The sequence below is a fragment of the Gopherus evgoodei genome, chromosome 1 (genome assembly GCF_007399415.2).
Source record: "Gopherus evgoodei ecotype Sinaloan lineage chromosome 1, rGopEvg1_v1.p, whole genome shotgun sequence".
Taxonomy (NCBI): Eukaryota; Metazoa; Chordata; order Testudines; family Testudinidae; genus Gopherus; species Gopherus evgoodei.
Genome location: NC_044322.1, coordinates 272,676,907 through 272,694,992, shown reverse-complemented (window position 1 = coordinate 272,694,992; position 18,086 = coordinate 272,676,907). Strand labels below are relative to the sequence as shown.

Sequence of the window (18,086 nt, the reverse complement as noted above, 5' to 3'; positions counted from 1 at the left end):
CTATAAAAAAAAATCAGAGGTGGAGCCAGGTTAGTCTGGATCTGTAAAAAGCAACAAAGAGTCCTGTGGGTATTCACCCACAAAAGCTCATGCTCCAATACCTCTGCTAGTCTATAAGGTGCCACAGGACTCTGTCGCGTTATAAAAAAAAAAAATACTACATCCTGGGCTAGTGCCTGCAAACTAAACCCGACCCAGCGTAAGCCTCCCTCTCTCGGCCCATCAAACCCACCCCCTTCCCCTGCAGCAAGCCTCGTGGAGAGTGAGAAATCGAATGATCTTTATTGCCTACTAGACTAGTGCTATTACATCTTGAGGCAGCCACAGCTGTTAGCCTGGTGTAAGCCTGAGGGGAGGTGCCTGGTATCATTACAGAGACGTGAGAGGAATTCTAGGTTACTTCTCAGCTAAAGCTCTAGGAGTTTTCCACATGTTGCCCCCCCACCCAGTGAGCCTCAGGCAGGGTCCAGCGATAGGAGAGTTCAGTGTCCATGGCCTGCAGCTAAGGCTGACAGGCTGTTGGCACAGCTTTATTTGAACATGGCTACCTGTCCATGGAGCAGCATCTTCCTACGCTGGAAGGCTGGGCTCCAGCTAAACGCGAATGGCACCATATTGCTGGCATGCAAAATTACCATTGGAGAGGAGTTTTTAAATTAAGGGCTGGGGGAAGCTGACAGATGTGGCAGAGTGGATGGGTTGGACAGCCACATTCCTTGGGGGAGGAGTTGTTAAAGTGGCTACTCTATAATCTCATAAAGAGCAGAGGCTAGTAGTTAATAATGTGCAGGCAGGAACTGAGAAACAAATGCAAAAGGCCCATTCAATTACAGCACATGAAGCCAGACAACTAACTATTGAATGCAGTGTTGTAGCCAGTCCCAGGATCTTAGAAAGACGAGGTGGGTGAGGTCATAGCTTTTATTGGACCAGCTTTGGTTAGTCAGAAAGGCAAGCTTTCAAGATGCTTAAAAGCCTCTCACCAACAGAGGCTGGTATGGAGCAGTATCCATAAAAGGAGAGATTAAAGAGACGGACTTTTCAGCTAGGAAAAAAGACTATGTGAGGCTATGATAGAGTAAAATCATGACGGGGGTGGAGAAAGTGTTATTTACGCCTTCACATAGTACAAGAACCACGGTTACCCAGTGACATTAATAGGCAGCAGGTTTCAAACGAACAAAAAAGTACTTCACACAGTGCATAGTCAAACTGTGGCGCTTGTTGACAAGGGATGTGAAAGGCAAAAGTATAACCGGGTTTAAAAAAACTAGATAGCTATTGACAGACATAGCGGCCATGAACCTGTGAGCCAAGATGGGCAGGGACTCAACTCCATGCTCACGGTGGCCCTAAACCTCTGACCGCTAGATGCTGGGACTGGACAACAAGAGATGGTAAATTGTCCTGGTCTGTTCTCACCTTCTGAAGCAACTGGGACCAGCCACTGTCAGAAGACAGGATACTGGGCTCAACGGACCATTGATCGGACTCCCATGGGCCTTCTTAGGGCCACCCACTCCCCCAAGGCTGCTGGCTGAGTCTCATCCACTTGTGCCTTTTGGGCACTACCAATGCATGCTGGCCCCCAACTGGTGCCCTGGAATGGAGAGGGTCTGTGTCCCCGCGCCAGTTCCAAACTCTAACCAGCTGTTCTTGGAACCAGCTCATCTAACAACAGAAGAGCAACACAGCTGCATGAAACAGTTTTACCGTGTGCTTTATTAGTCCAGCAAACAGAGTGTGCCGCAGAGGTGTACCATTTAGGCCACAGTGCTCTCCAGGAGCTAAAGACCAGGACTTTGCATGTAGACAAAGGGAAGATAAATGAGGGTTTTGTCCTGTTTGTTTATAGATTAATAGAGAGTAAAGATTAAATAACCTGACATCTTGTCTGTCTGCCCCCCAGTTTTAGAGTGCTGTGCCCAAATGCTTTGTGGCACTGAGCAATCCACTCACCCTCTGCCTCATTGTTTGTCAAATGGTTAGTGATGCAGAGCAGGTGAGTGGGAGGAAGGAAGGAAGAATGTTGCTTAGGTGCTTTGGAAATGGAATGTGCTATAAAGGCCTTCACCACTTGTCTTGGGAGATTATTCCACAGCCTCCTACACCTCATGGACTAGGGCAAGTCCAATGCAATCAGAAGTGGCATGGAGTCCGGAAGAGGCTCAAATGCTGTTCCAGAGTGGGAATGAAATGTGTGGGCCAGGCCAATGCCCAGTGGTCTGGAAGGAGGGGTGCAGATAGCCCTGGCAGAGAGGAGAGCAGAGCAAAGTAAGGTCAGTATTTTCCAGTGTCCTGCAGGCCCCTCCAACAGATTTAGGAAGATGCCTTGATTGAAAGAAGGTATTCATGCTGAGGGAGAGAGAGGTCTTGGGGCACCCTCGCCTTTGGCCCAGGTAATGGACACCCTTCAAAACACAGAATGGAAAATAAGATTTTTTGGTTTAGCTTGGAAGCCTCCCCACCCCCACCTTTATTTTGGACAAAACAGCACGTTCAAAAACCTGCACCAAGACAGCAGCAGGGGAAGGTCAAATGCTACCAGCAAAGGACAGTGCCTGTTAGCTTTGAACGGCTTGTTGGGCTGGGAATTCACATCCTCCATGATGTCAGGTTTCTAGATGCACCGACTGACCTGAACCCTGTACCAGAAACACAATTCCTTCCTCACTCCCCCCATCATGTAGCACCTGGCTCCCCAGCCCTTCACACGGGCTAGGCAAGACTGGTGCAAATTCCTTCTCCACTCCTGCAGCTCCCCCCGGGCCTTCACTGGGCCTCCGCTCTGGTCAAACTTGAGCTGCAAACATAATTTCTACCTTTCCCCTTCTCTGGGTCCTTCTTAACGTCCACTCCACACGCAGCACCTTCCCCCATCCCCACGGGTGCAAAACTACATGCCAAAACAGTAAGAAAGAGAGCTGCTATTTTGGGGGGTGGGGGGTGGCAGAAGCTGTAAACAATCTGGGGGGCAGGGGGGATTGACTCCAAAAGCCTGTTCTCCTGTGATTTCCAGTCCAGCTTTGCTATAAATAGCAACCCCTCAGCCATGTAGGGGTTGCCTGTCAAGTGGAAACCAGTCACTAACCCTGCCTTTTTACATCACCCCTGGCTGTGCAAGGCTTTGTGAATCACATAGATCCCCCAGTGGAGAGCCAGAACTTCAAAACTATTTATGTGAGGCATGAGGCTGTGCACGACCCTCCCTGGGGATTCTCTGTAGAGAACAACCCGGGAGTGGGCATGGACTGGGATGGACAAAAGCGGCCTAAGCCACAGGCTTTCCCCATCTTAGCTTTCTAGGGCTGCATTTTATTGTCCATGTCAGTCACAAGGGGCAGTTACAGAACTGTCTGGTTTACTCCTCGGGGCTCTATGGTGTCAGGTCCCTGGGTGAGTGGCAGACCCCACGGGGCACTTCCTGCTCGGCTATAGGATGCCAGGGAGCAGTTAGAATCACAGAGTCACATACTTGGGTGTGGATGTGAGTGTGAGCCTGGGTGGGGCAGACACGGTGCAGTCTACTTTCTCCTCTGGGCACTGGCTGGCAGCTGTCCCATAACTGTGACGGTCCTCATCCTCCATGCTTTCATCAACTGGGCCCATGGTCATCTTGGCCTGGTTGCTGCTCCTGCGATGAAGGGGTGACCCATCTTCATCATAGTAGCGCTGGAATTGGATCGGCTGTGTCCGCAGCCTGTAGGTGACAGCCAGGGCCAGTGCTGCGAGTGCTAGGAGAGCAACAGCGATGCCGAAACCTACAGCCGAATGGCTGTGGCCGAGTGGGGAGTGCAAGGGCTGTGTGTCACTAGGAAGGCCAGCAGTGCGCTCTACTTCGCACTGCCGGGCGGCAGGGGCCTGGCACTCCAGCAGATTCTCATTCTGGGGGATGACACAGACTCTGTACTCGGTCCCTGCGTGGAGATCGTGGAGCGTCACCTCGGCCAACCCTCCCACCACCCACAGCACCTGCTCATCCCGGCCAGCCGTGTACCGCACCTCAAATTGGTCCTGGTCACCGGAGAAGGCCCAGGAAACCACCAGGGAGGTGTTGCCCTTTGTCCTGATGTGGACGCTGCTGATGTGGTCGGCCAAGCATGGGTCCCACCTCTCCAGCCCATGGTGAAGGGAGGTAGCTGAGTGTGTGGTGGAGCTAGGGAGCCTCTTTGTGGTGATCAGGGCGGTGGAGGTTGTGGTGGTAGCTGTGGTAGCAGCCCCTGGGAAAGGTATGTCTCTGGGTGGAGCAATGGCCATGGGTGTATTCGTGTTCTCAGAGGGGCTGAGGGTGGTGGAGTCCATCCCAAAGGGTGGGCAAGTCAGCTTCTGTAACTGGGCAAGGTGAAAAAAAACACACATGAGAGAGAATCAGGTCTTCTGTTTCTTTTTGGCCTGGATGAAGCACTAGCAGGGATAACTCCTCCCCACTGACAAGCAGAGGATTCTGGGAGGGAACAGCCCAGCCATCCTGCACCCCAATCCCAGACAGAGGTGGGAGATTATTTTGAGGGGTTTAGGACAGGAAGTGGAGAATGCCTGATCCAGTTAAAACTGTAGTGGGGAGATCGGTTAGATTGGAAGGATATAAATTACCCAGGTTAGAACTGTCCCAGGATACCAAGCTAATACCTCAAAAACAACGAGGAGTCTGGTAGCATCTTAAAGACTAACATTTATTTGAGCATCCACTTCTTCAGATGCATGGAATGCCCAACAGATAAATCTGTTCATCTTTAAAGTGTCACCAGACTTGTCGTTTTTGTGGATACAGACTAACATGGCTGCCTCTCTGGTATAAACTAATACCTTTAACACAATCAGTCCGGAGGTCTTTTATGGGCAAGAATGTCAGAGTGGCTCTGTTTTCAGATGAACATGTATCTCGGAACCAGGACTGGCTCAGTTTTCAGGGGCATTTTCTGTAAACGACTCTGATCCCCACCCACCAACTGACCACCAGCCAACTGAGCTGGGAAAGCTGACAGCAGGTTGAACAGCTGAGGCCCAGCTTCCCCCAGGCAGAGGCAGATACCAGGAGAGGCATCTGTGTGCTGTGTTCACCTCCCCCACTGCAGGTGAATGAATCGCAGCAGGACATAGAAGGAGAGGTGGGAAGGGAGAGACAGACTTAGAGTGAATGTGACAGAGGATGAAGAAGAGAGATAGGAAGGGAAGAGCTGTGCTGGTCTTTGCACTAAGCCAACATGAGCTTATATTTGAACAATTTATTATTTTTATTCACACCTCACATAATGTGGGAACCAGAGCCTACCATAAGCTACGGCCTGCTCCGAGTGCTGACACCCAGCGCCTTCTGCACTGCAGGATGGCCTCTGCAGCCACACCTTAACCCAGCAGCCCTGGCTGCTCCCCACAAGAGCTAGGGAGCGGGAGAGAGAGAGGGACTGAGCAGAGGAGAAAGGGAGGAAATGAAGACAAAAAACCATAGAAAATAGAGTGCGCATCTCTTCTTTCTTCCCTTCACCAGCAGCTAACCCATCCTGTGTGCACCTTCCCCCCCAACCACTGAAACATATTAATACCATGCCAGGCCTTCCTATTAACACCCCGCCCCCATTGCGTTAGGATTTCCTCCACCAGCCCCTCCACCAAAAAGCACTACCTCCCAGCTGGCAGCTCTGTGGGGGCCGTGCCTAAAGTGACTATCTCCCAGCACCAACGGTCAGGGAGCTGCTATCAGCTGCAACCAGGAGAGATCTTCAACTCTGTGGAAGGGGCCTGTATTTTCAAGCTAAAGGACCGAGTTTAAGCTCCCCAGGGGAATGGGGAGCGTGGGAGGAATGTAAGTAACTGTCTGTTATCTGCAGTGCATGGAACTGTCTGTGTCCCATCCACATATTGGCCAGGCCTCACCCTGCCATGAGATCGGCAAGGGCATTGGTTACATTGGTTGTCTCCCTTTTAAAGTACCGGGGCCATGAACAATGGCTCCCTTCACAACACTCCCAGCCCTTGAGACAGAAGGGGAGAGAGGCTTGGACTGGAAATCCTGTGCACCTTGGCCCCAGCCCACCACTTTCAGGTACTCTGGAACTGCAGGTCGTTACCTCTATGTCCACCAGGAGCTGGCCCTGTAGCACTTCCGGGGAGCTGCACTCCACAGGGCTGCGTTCTTTCCGGAGCACCTTCTTCTGCCAGGTGCGGAGCCAGATCAGGTTGCAGTCACAGCGCCACTTGTTCCCAGTCAGATACAGAGTGGAGAGCGACTTCAGGGAGGACAGAGGCGGGAGTGACTCCAGGCTGTTATTCCTCAGGCTCAACAGCTCCAGCCAGCGGAGCCTGGTGAAAGCCAAGTTGGTGATCTGCTCCAAGGCCAGGCCGTCCAGGAACAGCTGCCTTAGGGAGCGAAGCCTCCTCCCAAAGGAGAGAGACGTCAACTTCCGGATGGGGTTACCACTCAGCTGTAGAGTGGAGAGCATGGGAGAGGTGCGGATGGCCGCGGGCACACTTGTCAGCTGGTTCTCGTCTAGGCTGAGGGCCCGCAGGCTGCCTGGGAGGGCTTTGCTGGACACATTGGTAATACGGTTCGCACTCAGGTAGAGCCGACGCAGCCGTGGGAGGCCATGAAGGGCTTGGTCGGAGAGCTCCAGCAGCAGGTTGTTACTCAGGTCCAGGACACTGAGCTGCTTCAGAGAAGAGAACCCACCTGAGAGAGACAGAGACACACACACCCCCAACCAGGTCAAGCCAATATCAAATGTTCTGTGCTTCAATAATCTCTGATCATGAGGTACCTCCTCTCCCCTAGCCTTGAGTTATCCCCTCCCATTGTCCCCTGGGTACAAGGGGGTGCTGACTTTGTATCATGGACATGCAGGACCCGTTGGTGGCAGTTCTGGCCCCCATCCTCTCAGCAGTGTGGGGTCTTCAGGAGACCTACAGCTTGGGCAGGGATTACTAGAGAAGAGGCGTGGGGCTGGTAATGCTGGTTGCTCAGTTAGCTGGCTCTTAGTGGTGCTGGGGGCCTGGCCTATCCATCCAGAAATACCTGGCAGGAGGTGAGCAATCTGGTTGTGCTGCAGGTGCAGGAAGATCAGATTTGTCAAATTCTCAAAGACACCCTCTGGGACCTGCTCCAGGAGGTTGTTGTCCAGGTGGAGATGATACAGATTCTTGACCCCCTGAAAAGCCCCCGGCTCAACCTGGTGGATGCCACTGCTGCCGAGGTAAATGATGCTGATCTCAGCCAGTTCTGGGAAGAAGCCTGCTGAGAGGGTGCTGAACTGGTTGTGCTGCAGGTCAAGCTCCACGGTGGCATTGGGGATGCCAGGGGGAAGAGAGGATAAGCTGGCATTGGAGCATCGGACAAACCACTGGGAGAAGAAGCAGGAGCAGTTCACAGGGCACTGGGCATTGCCTGGGAGCTGTGCGATGGCCATGACTGGAATCCACAGCAGAACAAGGACCATAATCCAGAGCCTCGACATAGCGTCTCTGTTTGCAAGACAAGCCAGGCAGCGAGTGAAACAGATTCATACATACTGTAAAAGGGCTGGGAACAGAACAGATCACATCTTGTCCACACCTCCATGAGATTGTCCTTCCCTATGCTATATTCTCCAGGGAATTTGTCCAGATGACTCTTAAATTACCCACTGTCCACAGAGGACTATTCCACAGCCCAGCAGATCTCACTGTTAGGAGATGTAATATAATGCAGCCAACATGCTCCTATCACTCCAAGTTTAATAAACCTTTGAATCAATCTGAACAGTTTTTCTTAGGCCTTTTGTTTTTACCCCACTGATGGTGTACGTGCTTGTCACCTCACTTGGCTTTGGCTGAGCTACAGGAATATTGTTATTTAAATCTTTCCATAGGTCAGCTCCTGTAGCCCCTTAGTTGATTTTAGATTGTCATTTCTGGATTCCTGGCACTTTATCAATAAGTTTATATTACCAAGAGCTAGCAGAGAATGAAGTTCTCAGAACCAGTGACATGGCTCATCTGCTGCCAGCTGCATGTGATGAAGTCCTGTATGGGTCCTGCCTCAGCGCAGGAGGATGCACTAGATGACCTCTCAAGCTACCTTCTGGCCTTACATTTCTATGTAGCAGACCCATAGGAACAAAGGAACTGCTGAAACCAGATTAGACCATTGCTCCATCCTGTCTGGTATTCTGCCTCCAACTGTGGCCAGGACCAGATGTTTCCAGTGCCACAGTCTGAAGCAGGAGTCGGCAACCTTTCAGCAGTGGTGTGCCGAGTCTTCATGTATACAGTCTAATTTAAGGCTTCGCGTGCCAGTAATACATTTTAACATTTTTAGAAGGTCTCTCTATAAGTCTATAATATATAAACAAACTACTGTTATATGTAAAGTAAACAAGGTTTTCAAAATGTTTCAGAAGCTTTATTTAAAATTAAATTGAAATGAAGATCTTACTAGTTTAGTGTGATCCTTGCCCTTGCTTTTCCTTGCTGAGTTTTCCAGTGTCTGGTGGCACATATCTAGATACTTTAAGCTGCACACAGGCTTCTAAGTTATCAGCTGATAACTGGCCGGCAGGAGGTCAGCGGCTGGAACCCCAGATCGGCAGCTGAGGTGAGTGGAGCTAGTGGCTGGTAGGGCTGAGCAGGGACGGAAGCCTGGACCCTGTCTGGCAGGGGGCCTGCGCTGGAACTCCAACTGGAGACAAGGTGAGTGGGGCTGCGGGAACCCCGGTTGGCAAGGAGCCAGCAGCCAGAACCCCAGAGTGGCAGCAGGCTGAGCGGGTCAGCCCACCCAGCTCTAGAGTTTCAGGGGTGGGCTGAGCGTCTTCGCCAGCCCCCCTCTGGGATTTCAGCCGCCGGCTCCTGCCAGCTGGGGTCTCAGCCGACTGCCAGCCTGGGGTTCCTTCACCCAGGCCAGGAGCGAGCGCTGAGTGGGATCGGCATCAGGACCTCGGCTGGCAAGAGGCCAGCAGCGGGAACCCCAGAGCAGCAGCAAGCTGAGTGGCTCAGCCTGCCCCACTCTGGGGTTTTGGCCACTGGCTCCTGCCAGCCTGGGGGAAGAAACCCCAGGCCAGCAGCAGGACCCCAGCTGGCAAGTGGCCAGCAACATGAACCCCCAGAGCGGTGGCGGGCCAAGTGGCTCAGCCCGCCCCGTGTGCCATCAAAAATTGGCTCGCGTGCCACCTTTGGCATGCGTGCCGTAGGTTGCCGACCCCTGGTCTAAAGACACACTGTGCTGTGTCAGCAGCTGCTATAGTGTCATAGACTTTAAGGCCAGAAGGGACTATCATCTAGTCTGACCTCCTGCACATCGCAGACCACAGAACCTCACCCCACCCACTCCTGTAATAGACTGTCCCTTAACCTGTGGCTGAGTTTAACTTGAAGTCTTTAAATCATGATTTAAAGTGACCCGTGCCCCATGATGCACAGGAAGGTAAAAAACCCCACAGGTCTCTGCCAATCTGACCTGAGGCGAAATGCTTTCCTGATCCCAAATATGGTGATTAGTTAGACCCTGAGCATGTGGGCAAGACTCACCAGCCAGACACCTGGGAGAGAATTCTCTGTAGTAACTCCGAGCCCTCCTCTCCACCGAGTGTCCCATCACCAGTTGTTGGGGACATTTACAATGGCAGATGTAGGCAGCCTCATCATACCACTCCTCCGCACACTTATCAAGCTTGGTGTTGAAGCTAGTTAGATTTTTTGCTCCCACTGCTCCCCTCAGAAGGCTGTTCCAGAATGTTTAGATTAGATACTTCCATCTAATTTCAAGCCTAAACTTATTGATGGCCAGTTTATATCCATTTGTGCTTATGCCAGCATTGGCCCTTAACTTAAATAACTCCTCTCCCTCTCTGGTGTGTATTCCTGTGATATATTTATAAACAGCTATCATATCCCCTCTGAGCCTTCTTTTGGTTAAGCTAAACAAGCCAAGCTCCCTGTCTCCTCTCATAAGGTAGCTTTTCTGTTCCTCGGATCATCCTAATAGCCCTTCTCTGCACCTGTTCCAGTTTGACTTCATCTTTCTTAAACATGGGAGACCAGAATTGCACATACTATTCCAGATGAGGTCTCACCAGCGTCTTGTATAATGGCAGTAACACTTCCCTGTCTCTACTAGAAACAGGGGTGGCTCCAGGCACCCGCGCAGCAAGAGCGTGCCTGGGGCGGCAAGCCGGGGGTTGAGGGGGTGGGGAAGCGGCATGAGGCGGCAGCCAGGGAGCCTTTGGCAGCATTTCTGTGGGAGGTTCGCCGGTCCTACGACTTCAGTGCAATTTGGCAGCAGGTACGCTGAAGGCGTGGGACCAGTAAATCACCGACAGAATCGCCGCTGAATCCACGTGACCAGGGCGGACCTCCTGCAGAACTGCTGCCGAAGGCTGCCTGACTGCCGTGCTTGGGGCAGCAAAACACAGAGCCGCCCCAACTAGAAATACCTCATCTGATGCATTCTAGGACTTCATTAGCCTTTTTCTCAGCCACATCACATTGGTGGCTCATAGTCACCCTGTGATCAATCAATACACCCAGGACGTTCTCCTCCTCTGTCATTTTCTCTTGAAATGTTCTGAAGAGAAGCTGCTCACCTCACCGCCCCTAGGGATCAATGCTGTGCCACGCAGACAATCTGGCTTTGATTCCTACTCTCCTGTCCGAGAGCAGGCCCGATGCCCGAACTGGTTTCTGCCCTGCCATGAGGAAGATCCAGGGTTGACTCCGAGTTGCCCTGAGCCTTCCCAGGGGACACTGCTGTGCCAGAGAGGAGACTCAAATTTAACTCCTGCTACCTGGAGTTGGGCAGACCAGGGGCATTCCAGAAATCAGTGCGGTGGCCAACATTTACTGCTCTGGGCTCCCACTTTGGGAGAGTGGGGAATTAAGCTTCTCACCTCAGATGATATTTTGTTCCAAAAGTTTGGAGGATTTCTAGGGCTTCATGTGGTCTGGAATAATCACCAAGTCTGGCTTTGGCTAGCAACGGATTTTCACCAGTTCATACCAACCTTCTCCTTCCTGCCAGGGCAACAGGACAAGATGGTGAAAGAGGAGTACTATCAGTCAGATTGGCTCTACGGTTGGGTAGCTTTATCTTTCACTGTTCTGCCTTCCTTTATTCTCTTCTCCTCACCCATTCTGCCTCCACGAGCCTTTACTTCCTCCTCTCCCTCTCGATTCCCTCCCACTCCCAGGGCTGGAGACTCGGGTGGTGTCAATCAGCCTTCCTGCAGTGAAAGCAACAGCTTTACCCCACCAAAGGATCTGGCCCCCCCTGTCTCTCTGACTGCTCCTGTTGCTTTCCTCTCCATTCTCTCTGCCCTGGTCTTGCTCCCTTTCTTTCTCTTCTATGGCAGGGGAACACTCTCTCTCCCATCTCCTCCTGAATCAAGTTTGTGTAGCCCAAAGCCAAGGGAGTGAACAGGAACGGCCGAGAGCCTGGGCTTCCTCCTTTTGTTCACTCATGGCCAAACGGACTTCTAGAGAAAGGCTGACTCGGCAATCTGACCAGCAGGAAACGCAGCCCTGCAGTCTCCCCCTGCCCTGATTTCCTTCATTAAGGTGTGGCTAGAGTCAGGGGAATCTCTGCTGGAACATGGCCCCTTCTAGCTGGATAGCTCCATGTCCCAGCTGCTGCCAGGCTCTGCCTTGCTGTGCCCTGCAGAGTTGGTGCCACTAGAGCAGAGCAGTCCTGACTGGCAGAATCCCTCGCCCAGTGGGCATGGCAGGGAGAGCAGAGCAACGCACAGAGCCTAGGGGGCTGAGGGAGGAGCTGGTAGAACCATGATCATGGTCGGAGCTGTAAACTGAACTGGACCCACTGGAGCTAGAAGGGACTTCAGGATGATGTTCCTGATCAAATCACTTCTCTCCTGGCACCACTAAACACTCTCTGACATCAGCAATACAATCCTCCAAGAATGGGGTATCTGAGATCATCTCTTCTCCCCTCCCCAGCAGCCCTTTACTCATCACTGGACTTAGCTGCTTGAACCGATGGGAAACCAATGTCCTAGGATGCTCATCTCACACCCTCCAACGAGTCTCTATATATACAGCAAGGACATCCAGATTCCTAAAGACGGCTGCGGTGCCCCACGTGCCAGATTCTGGTGTTAGTTACACCAGGGTAAGTTTGCAGTTACGCTACCGACATCTGTGGAGTTACTCTGGACTCACACCAGCATCACTGAGACTCGAGGCCCGTGATACATGCCCTGTGCTATGCAGTAAGGCCCTCAACCCAGCAGACTTTATGATGGGGCAAACCACCATCATAGCTTATTCTTTTCCTGTTCTGTTCTTTTGAGTGTAGAATAAAAAGATCATACCTAATAGAAGCCACCGCTCTTGACTGCAGACACTCCTTCGCCAGAGTGATGATTGTGCCACTTGGGTGCTGGGGTTAAAGTACAGGGGGAAGCAGTGCTACCCCACTCTGCTATATGAGAGGGAGAACTCCACCCTCTACCTTAGCTGGTGCAGGGACAACCCCCCTCTTTCCATTTCAATATACTGTAACTGCTGCTTGGGCACCTGTAGTGTTCTGTCCTGTCCCATGGAATCTCGCTGCTCTCTCTCTGTCTTGGTAACAGAAGTGGGGTGGTGGAGTTAGTGTGTAGTGGAGGCGGTGTTTGCTCACTCCTAGGGGCTAGGCTGGGGGCACGATGAAAAAGAAAAAACAAGATCCACTTTCTATTTCACGCTGGTGACCCTGCCGCAGCTCCCCAAGACGAGGAGATCAGTGTGTCCATAAGAACATAAGAATGGCTGTACCTGGTCAGACCAAAGGTCCATCTAGCCCAGTATCTGTCTCCCAATGCCAGGTGCCCCAGAGGAAGTGAAGCTATCAGGCAATGATCATGTGATCTCTCTCCTGCCATCCATCTCCATCCTCTGATGGACAGAGGCTAGGGACACCATTCCTTACCCATCCTGGCTAATAGCCATTTATGGACTTAGCCACCATGAATTTATCCAATTCCCTTTTAAACATTGTTATAGTCACTTCACAACCTCCTCAAGTAAGGTGTTCCACAAGTTGACTGTGCGCTGTGTCAAGAAGAAACACACGACAGGGAAGCACTGAGGCCACAGCCAACCGGAGTGTGGCCCCACCCTGCAGTACAGCCAAATGCAGAGGCGCTCAGCATTTCATGGCCCCTAAGATGTCACTGTTCTGCCCATAGGGCACAGCCAGCTCTAAACCAGCTAGTCTTCTGAATCTCATTGCTCTGTACCTTACCCATCGGTGGCAGTCTCTGCACTCTCTCCCTCTCCACACTCTGCATGTCTTCCCCCCATTCCCCCCCAGCACTTCTCCCCATGTACTTCTGCTGAGCATGACTCCTGCATACCAGTCCCCTCTTCCTCCTCTCGATGTTGTCTCTTTTGCTCTTCCCTAGGATGCAGCTCTCTCCCCATCTGCTTTCTCTCTTTAACCTGGGAGCCTGATCCTGTAACCCTCTACCTGAGAAACACTCATTGGGCCACTGAATTGGACCCAGGATGTATCTCTCTTCCACCCTTTGGGTGCGAGTCTGTGTTTGTTCTGAGTTTATTGTCTCCCATGTTACTGCTGTAGCCCATAAGATTTCTTTGCTAACTATTATACCCTACTAATCCAGCCAGCTGTATCAAATAATATGTTTCTCTTTCCGAATTAATCAATTTCATATATGATTCTTATATTTTATCAGTATTAATTCCTATGAAATTAGGATGTGTTGAAGCACATGATATGTGTTTCCTAATAATTATACATAGAATAAGTTTTGCTGAAATGCAAGAAGCCTATCGGCCTGTATCCAGTAAGATCAGCTAAACAGCTAAAAGTATGATCAGTTAAGAATAAGTCAGCATAAAGGCTGGCAACCATTGGCACAAATAGAAATGACCCCTGAACTTTGGGGCCAAAGGGAGGAACTACACACAACACTGAACAGGTTTATCTGGCGTCTGCAACCAGTTGGTAACCGCAGGGTACACCACAAACCTGGAAGTCGCCAAGAGAGCCTAGTTTGGCAGTTTTTGGAGTGAGACAATCCTTATTAATATGTGGAGAGTAAGTGTCATAATCCACTAACCTGTAGGAGAAGGGTACCGATCAATTTCTTACGGTACGGAAATAAGATTTCGGCCTAAATTACATAGTGTCAGGATCCTATAAAATATCATGTAAGGATATCTTAGGGAGCTTTTTTCTTTTTTTTGTTCGTCTATAGAATATAGGAGATCTTCCATCATGCTATCAGCTCAGCGTGTGCAGTACAGTGTAACTACTCAACATTCCTAACTATTGGGGAAGCCAGAACCATTGTGTTATCGAGCATGTCAGGAGTAAGGCTGGTCCTTCACCGCCTATTACCGGGGCCTCAAGGAAGGGTGTGGTATGTTAGGTTAAGGTATTTATAATAGGCATGTTACCACCAGGAGTTTTGAAATTCTTTTACTGTTTTGCAGTCATAAGTTTCATAGCATTTATTATTCTTTTGTTAATCGCAATAAAGCTTTTATCGATTTGGTATTGTCCTCAATGTAACTGTTTATGCCAAGCACCCCGAGAGTCCTCTCCCGATATAAAACTCTCTGAGTTCTCAGAGCCTGTAGTCTGAATTGGACAAGAACCTATAAATCTTCTGGTCGGATGCGATCAGTGGCGAGCCATAACAGCTAACCCATAAAATTCAGGTCAACACTGCAAGCTCTATGGGGCAGCTCTGTGAAGCTCTCGGCTTATCTATAAGTGACTAATAATAGTGTAGGAATGGTTTCCTTTGGGGCTGCATATTTGTGCTCCCATCTAGTCTCCACTGAGCAGCAATTTTGCTTGCTTTCAGCTAGAAGTACTTGCTCTAGGTTTTCACTGTTTTTTCCAAACCAGTGAATGTAGCAAAATAACCCATTTGCAGCAGCTATTTCCAAACGCACAACATTTCTCATCTGCTCTGCCCTGCCTCCACAGGGCTCCCCCTACCCCTTCACTGACAAAGACAGTCAACGTCGCTGGCACTTTCCATCTCCCTTACCTGTCCTGAGAGACGGCTCTGCTGGGGGGTATTTGCTGCGCAGCTCCAGTGCTTTAGCCCCTCTCCAAACACCCCATGTGCTGTGGAGCGATTGTCCTGGTGACTCTTCCCCCTTTCAGCTCATATGCATCCAACAAGTCACATAACCTGATGGAGGAAGTGGTGCTAGGACATGAGTTGTTTCCTCCTATTGTCTGCAGGGAGAAAGGATACAGATGAGCTGGAGAAAGTAAAGGCAGCAAAAATAAAATAAAATAAAATAAAATAAAAAAAATACAGCCACAAAGTCTGGAACCCAGCATGCATCAGTGTTTGAAACACCTAAGCCTGCCCAGTCCTCATCAGGCCCTTTGTCCCTCTCTGCATTAGGAAATGAGCCAGGTCTGAAAACCATTTTCAAGTGAAAACTAAGGTGCTGGTCTCTGTCTAGGGGTATGTCTACACTACGGGATTATTCCGATTTTACAGAAACCGTTTTTTAAAAACAGATTGTATAAAGTCGAGTGCATGCGGCCACACTAAGCACATTAATTCGGCGGTGTGCGTCCATGTACCGAGGCTAGCGTCAATTTCTGGAGCATTGCACTATGGATAGCTATCCCATAGTTTCTGCAGTCTCCCCCGCCCATTGGAATGCTGGGTTGAGATCCCAGTGCCTGACAGGGCAAAAAACATTGCCGCTGGTGCTTCTGGGTACAGCCTCACCCCTCCCTCCGCGAAAGTAGCAGCAGACAACTGTTTTGCGCCTTTTTGCCTGGGTGAACTATGCAGACGCCATACCACAGCAAGCATGGACCCTGCTGAGCTCAAGACAGCAATCATGGACATTTTAAACACCTCGCACATTCTCGTGCAGTCTATGCTGAACCAGGACCTGCAAAGCCAGGCGAGGAGGAGGCGACTACAGCAGAACAGCAACGAGTGTGATGAGGACATGGACACAGAATTCTCTCAAACTGCGGGCCCCTGTGCTTTGGAGATCCTGCTGGTAATGGGGCAGATTCTAGACATTGAACGCTGATTTTGGGCCAGGGAAACAAGAACAGACTGGTGGGACCGCATAGTGTTGCAGGTTTGGGACGATTCGCAGTGGCTGCAAAACTTTCATGTGCATAAGGGCACTTTCATGGAACTTTGTGACTTGCTTTCCCCTGCCCTGAAATGCCAGAATACCAAGATGAGAGCAGCCCTCACAGTTGAGAAGCGAGAGACAATAGCCCTCTGGAAGCTTGCAATGCTAGACAGCTACCGGTCAGTCGGGAATCAGTTTGGAGTGGGATAATCTACCGTGGGGGCTGCTGTGATGCAAGTAGCCAAAGCAATCACTAAGCTGCTGCAATGAAAGGTTGTGACTCTGGGAAATGTGCAGGTCATAGTGGATGGCTTTGCTGCAATGGGATTCCCTAACTGTGGGCGGGGGAGCGATAGATGGAATCCATATCCTTATCTTGGCACTGGAGCAGTAGGGCACCCAGTACATAAACCGCAGGGGGTACTTTTCAATGGTGCTGCAAGCACTGGTGGATCACAAGGGACGTTTCACCAACATCCATGTGGGATGGCCAGGAAGGGTTCATGACGCTCGCGTCTTCAGGAACACTACTCTGTTTAAACGGCTGCAGCAAGGGAATTACTTCCCAGACCAGAAAACAACAGTTGGGAATGTTGAAATGCCTGTCGTTATCCTGGGGGACCCAGCCTACCCCTTGATGCCATGGCTCATGAAGCCATACATAGGCAGCCTGGACAGTAGTCAGGAGCTGTTCAATTACAGGCTGAGCAAGTGCAGAATGGTGGTAGAATGTGCAGTTGGACATTTAAAGGGACGCTGGCGCATGTTACTGACTCGCTCAGACCTCAGCCAAACCAATGTCCCCATTGTTATTGCTGCTTGCTGCGTGCTCCACAATCTCTGTGAGAGTAAGGGGGAGACCTTTATGGCGGGGTAGGAGGCTGAGGCAAAACACCTGGCCGCTGATTATGCACACTCAGACACCAGGGCGATTAGAAGAGCACACCAGGAAGCAGTGCGCATTAGAGAAGCTTTGAAAACCAGTTTCATCACTGGCCAGGGTACAGTGTGACTGTTGTGGTTGTTTCTCCTTGATGAAACCCACCACCCCCGATTGACTCATTCCCTGTAATCCACCCACCCCCCCTCGCCTTCAATCACAGCTTGCTTTCTAAGGAAATAAAGTCACTCTCGTTTAAAAATCATGTATTCTTTATTACTTAATTATAAAAAGAGGGAGAGAACTGACAAGGTAACCTGGGTGGGGTTTGGGAGGAGGATAGGAGGGAAGGAAAAGGCCACTAAAAAAAATTTCATAATAATGAGAGCCTTTTGGTTGAGCTGTCCACTGGAGTGGAGTGGGCGGGTGCACGGAGCCTCCCCCCATGAGTTCTTACTCGTCTGGTGGGTGAGGAGGCTAAGGAACATGGTATGGGGGGAGAGTGGTTATACAGTGGCTGCAGCGGCACTCTAAGATCCTGCTGCCGTTCCTGAAGCTCCACCATACGCCGGAGCATGTCAGTTTGATCATGCAGCAGCCCCAGAGTTGCATCCCGCCACCGCTGATCTTCCTGCCACCACCCCTCATCTCAAGCATCTCTCCTGTCCTCATGTTGGTCCCTCCTGTCCTCACGGTCACTGGCATCTTTCCTGTACTTTGCTACCACGTCCTTCCACTCATTCAGAGGAGCTCTTTCATTGCGGGTCACTTCCATGATTTCCGAAAACATGGAGAGAAGTATTTAAAAAGATACATTTTACAGAACAATGGTCATACTCTTTCACGGTGAACAATACTATTCACCTTACATAGCACATGTGTTTTCACTACAAGGTCGCACTTTGCATCTTAATACTGAGTGCCTCTAGCTTTGGTGTTACAGATCACAGACGCAGGTCCATGCAGCAGAATTCGGCTTGCATGCGGCCATGGTAAGCCATTGTCTTTTTTCTTCTGCAGCCTTCATATATCCAGCGCCCTCCTTTCCCAAATAGCAAGCAAAGCCCATTGAGTGCTGCTTCTTTCCTGTTAACGTGCAGCAGCAGAAACCACCCCCCATCCAATTCTCTGGGATGATTGCTTTACC

General features: G+C 50.6%; 1 protein-coding gene across 5 annotated transcripts in view; it reads right to left on the bottom strand.

The window, feature by feature from the left end:
- Positions 1–98: 98 nt before the first annotated feature.
- LOC115643236 (chondroadherin-like) overlaps positions 99–18,086 on the bottom strand; it is a 26,757-nt gene continuing 8,769 nt past the window's right edge. For 3 of the 5 annotated variants that reach the window (XM_030547133.1, XM_030547129.1, XM_030547139.1), the window contains 5 exons: positions 14,988–15,181; positions 7,010–7,455; positions 6,069–6,667; positions 3,476–4,332; positions 99–2,249 (listed from right to left, as the gene is read on the bottom strand). In XM_030547133.1, coding sequence (XP_030402993.1) covers positions 2,120–2,249; positions 3,476–4,332; positions 6,069–6,667; positions 7,010–7,448 — 2,025 coding nt within the window. In that variant the 5' untranslated portion in view covers positions 7,449–7,455; positions 14,988–15,181 and the 3' untranslated portion in view covers positions 99–2,119. The other 2 variants (XM_030547143.1, XM_030547149.1) reach the window with 2 other exon arrangements.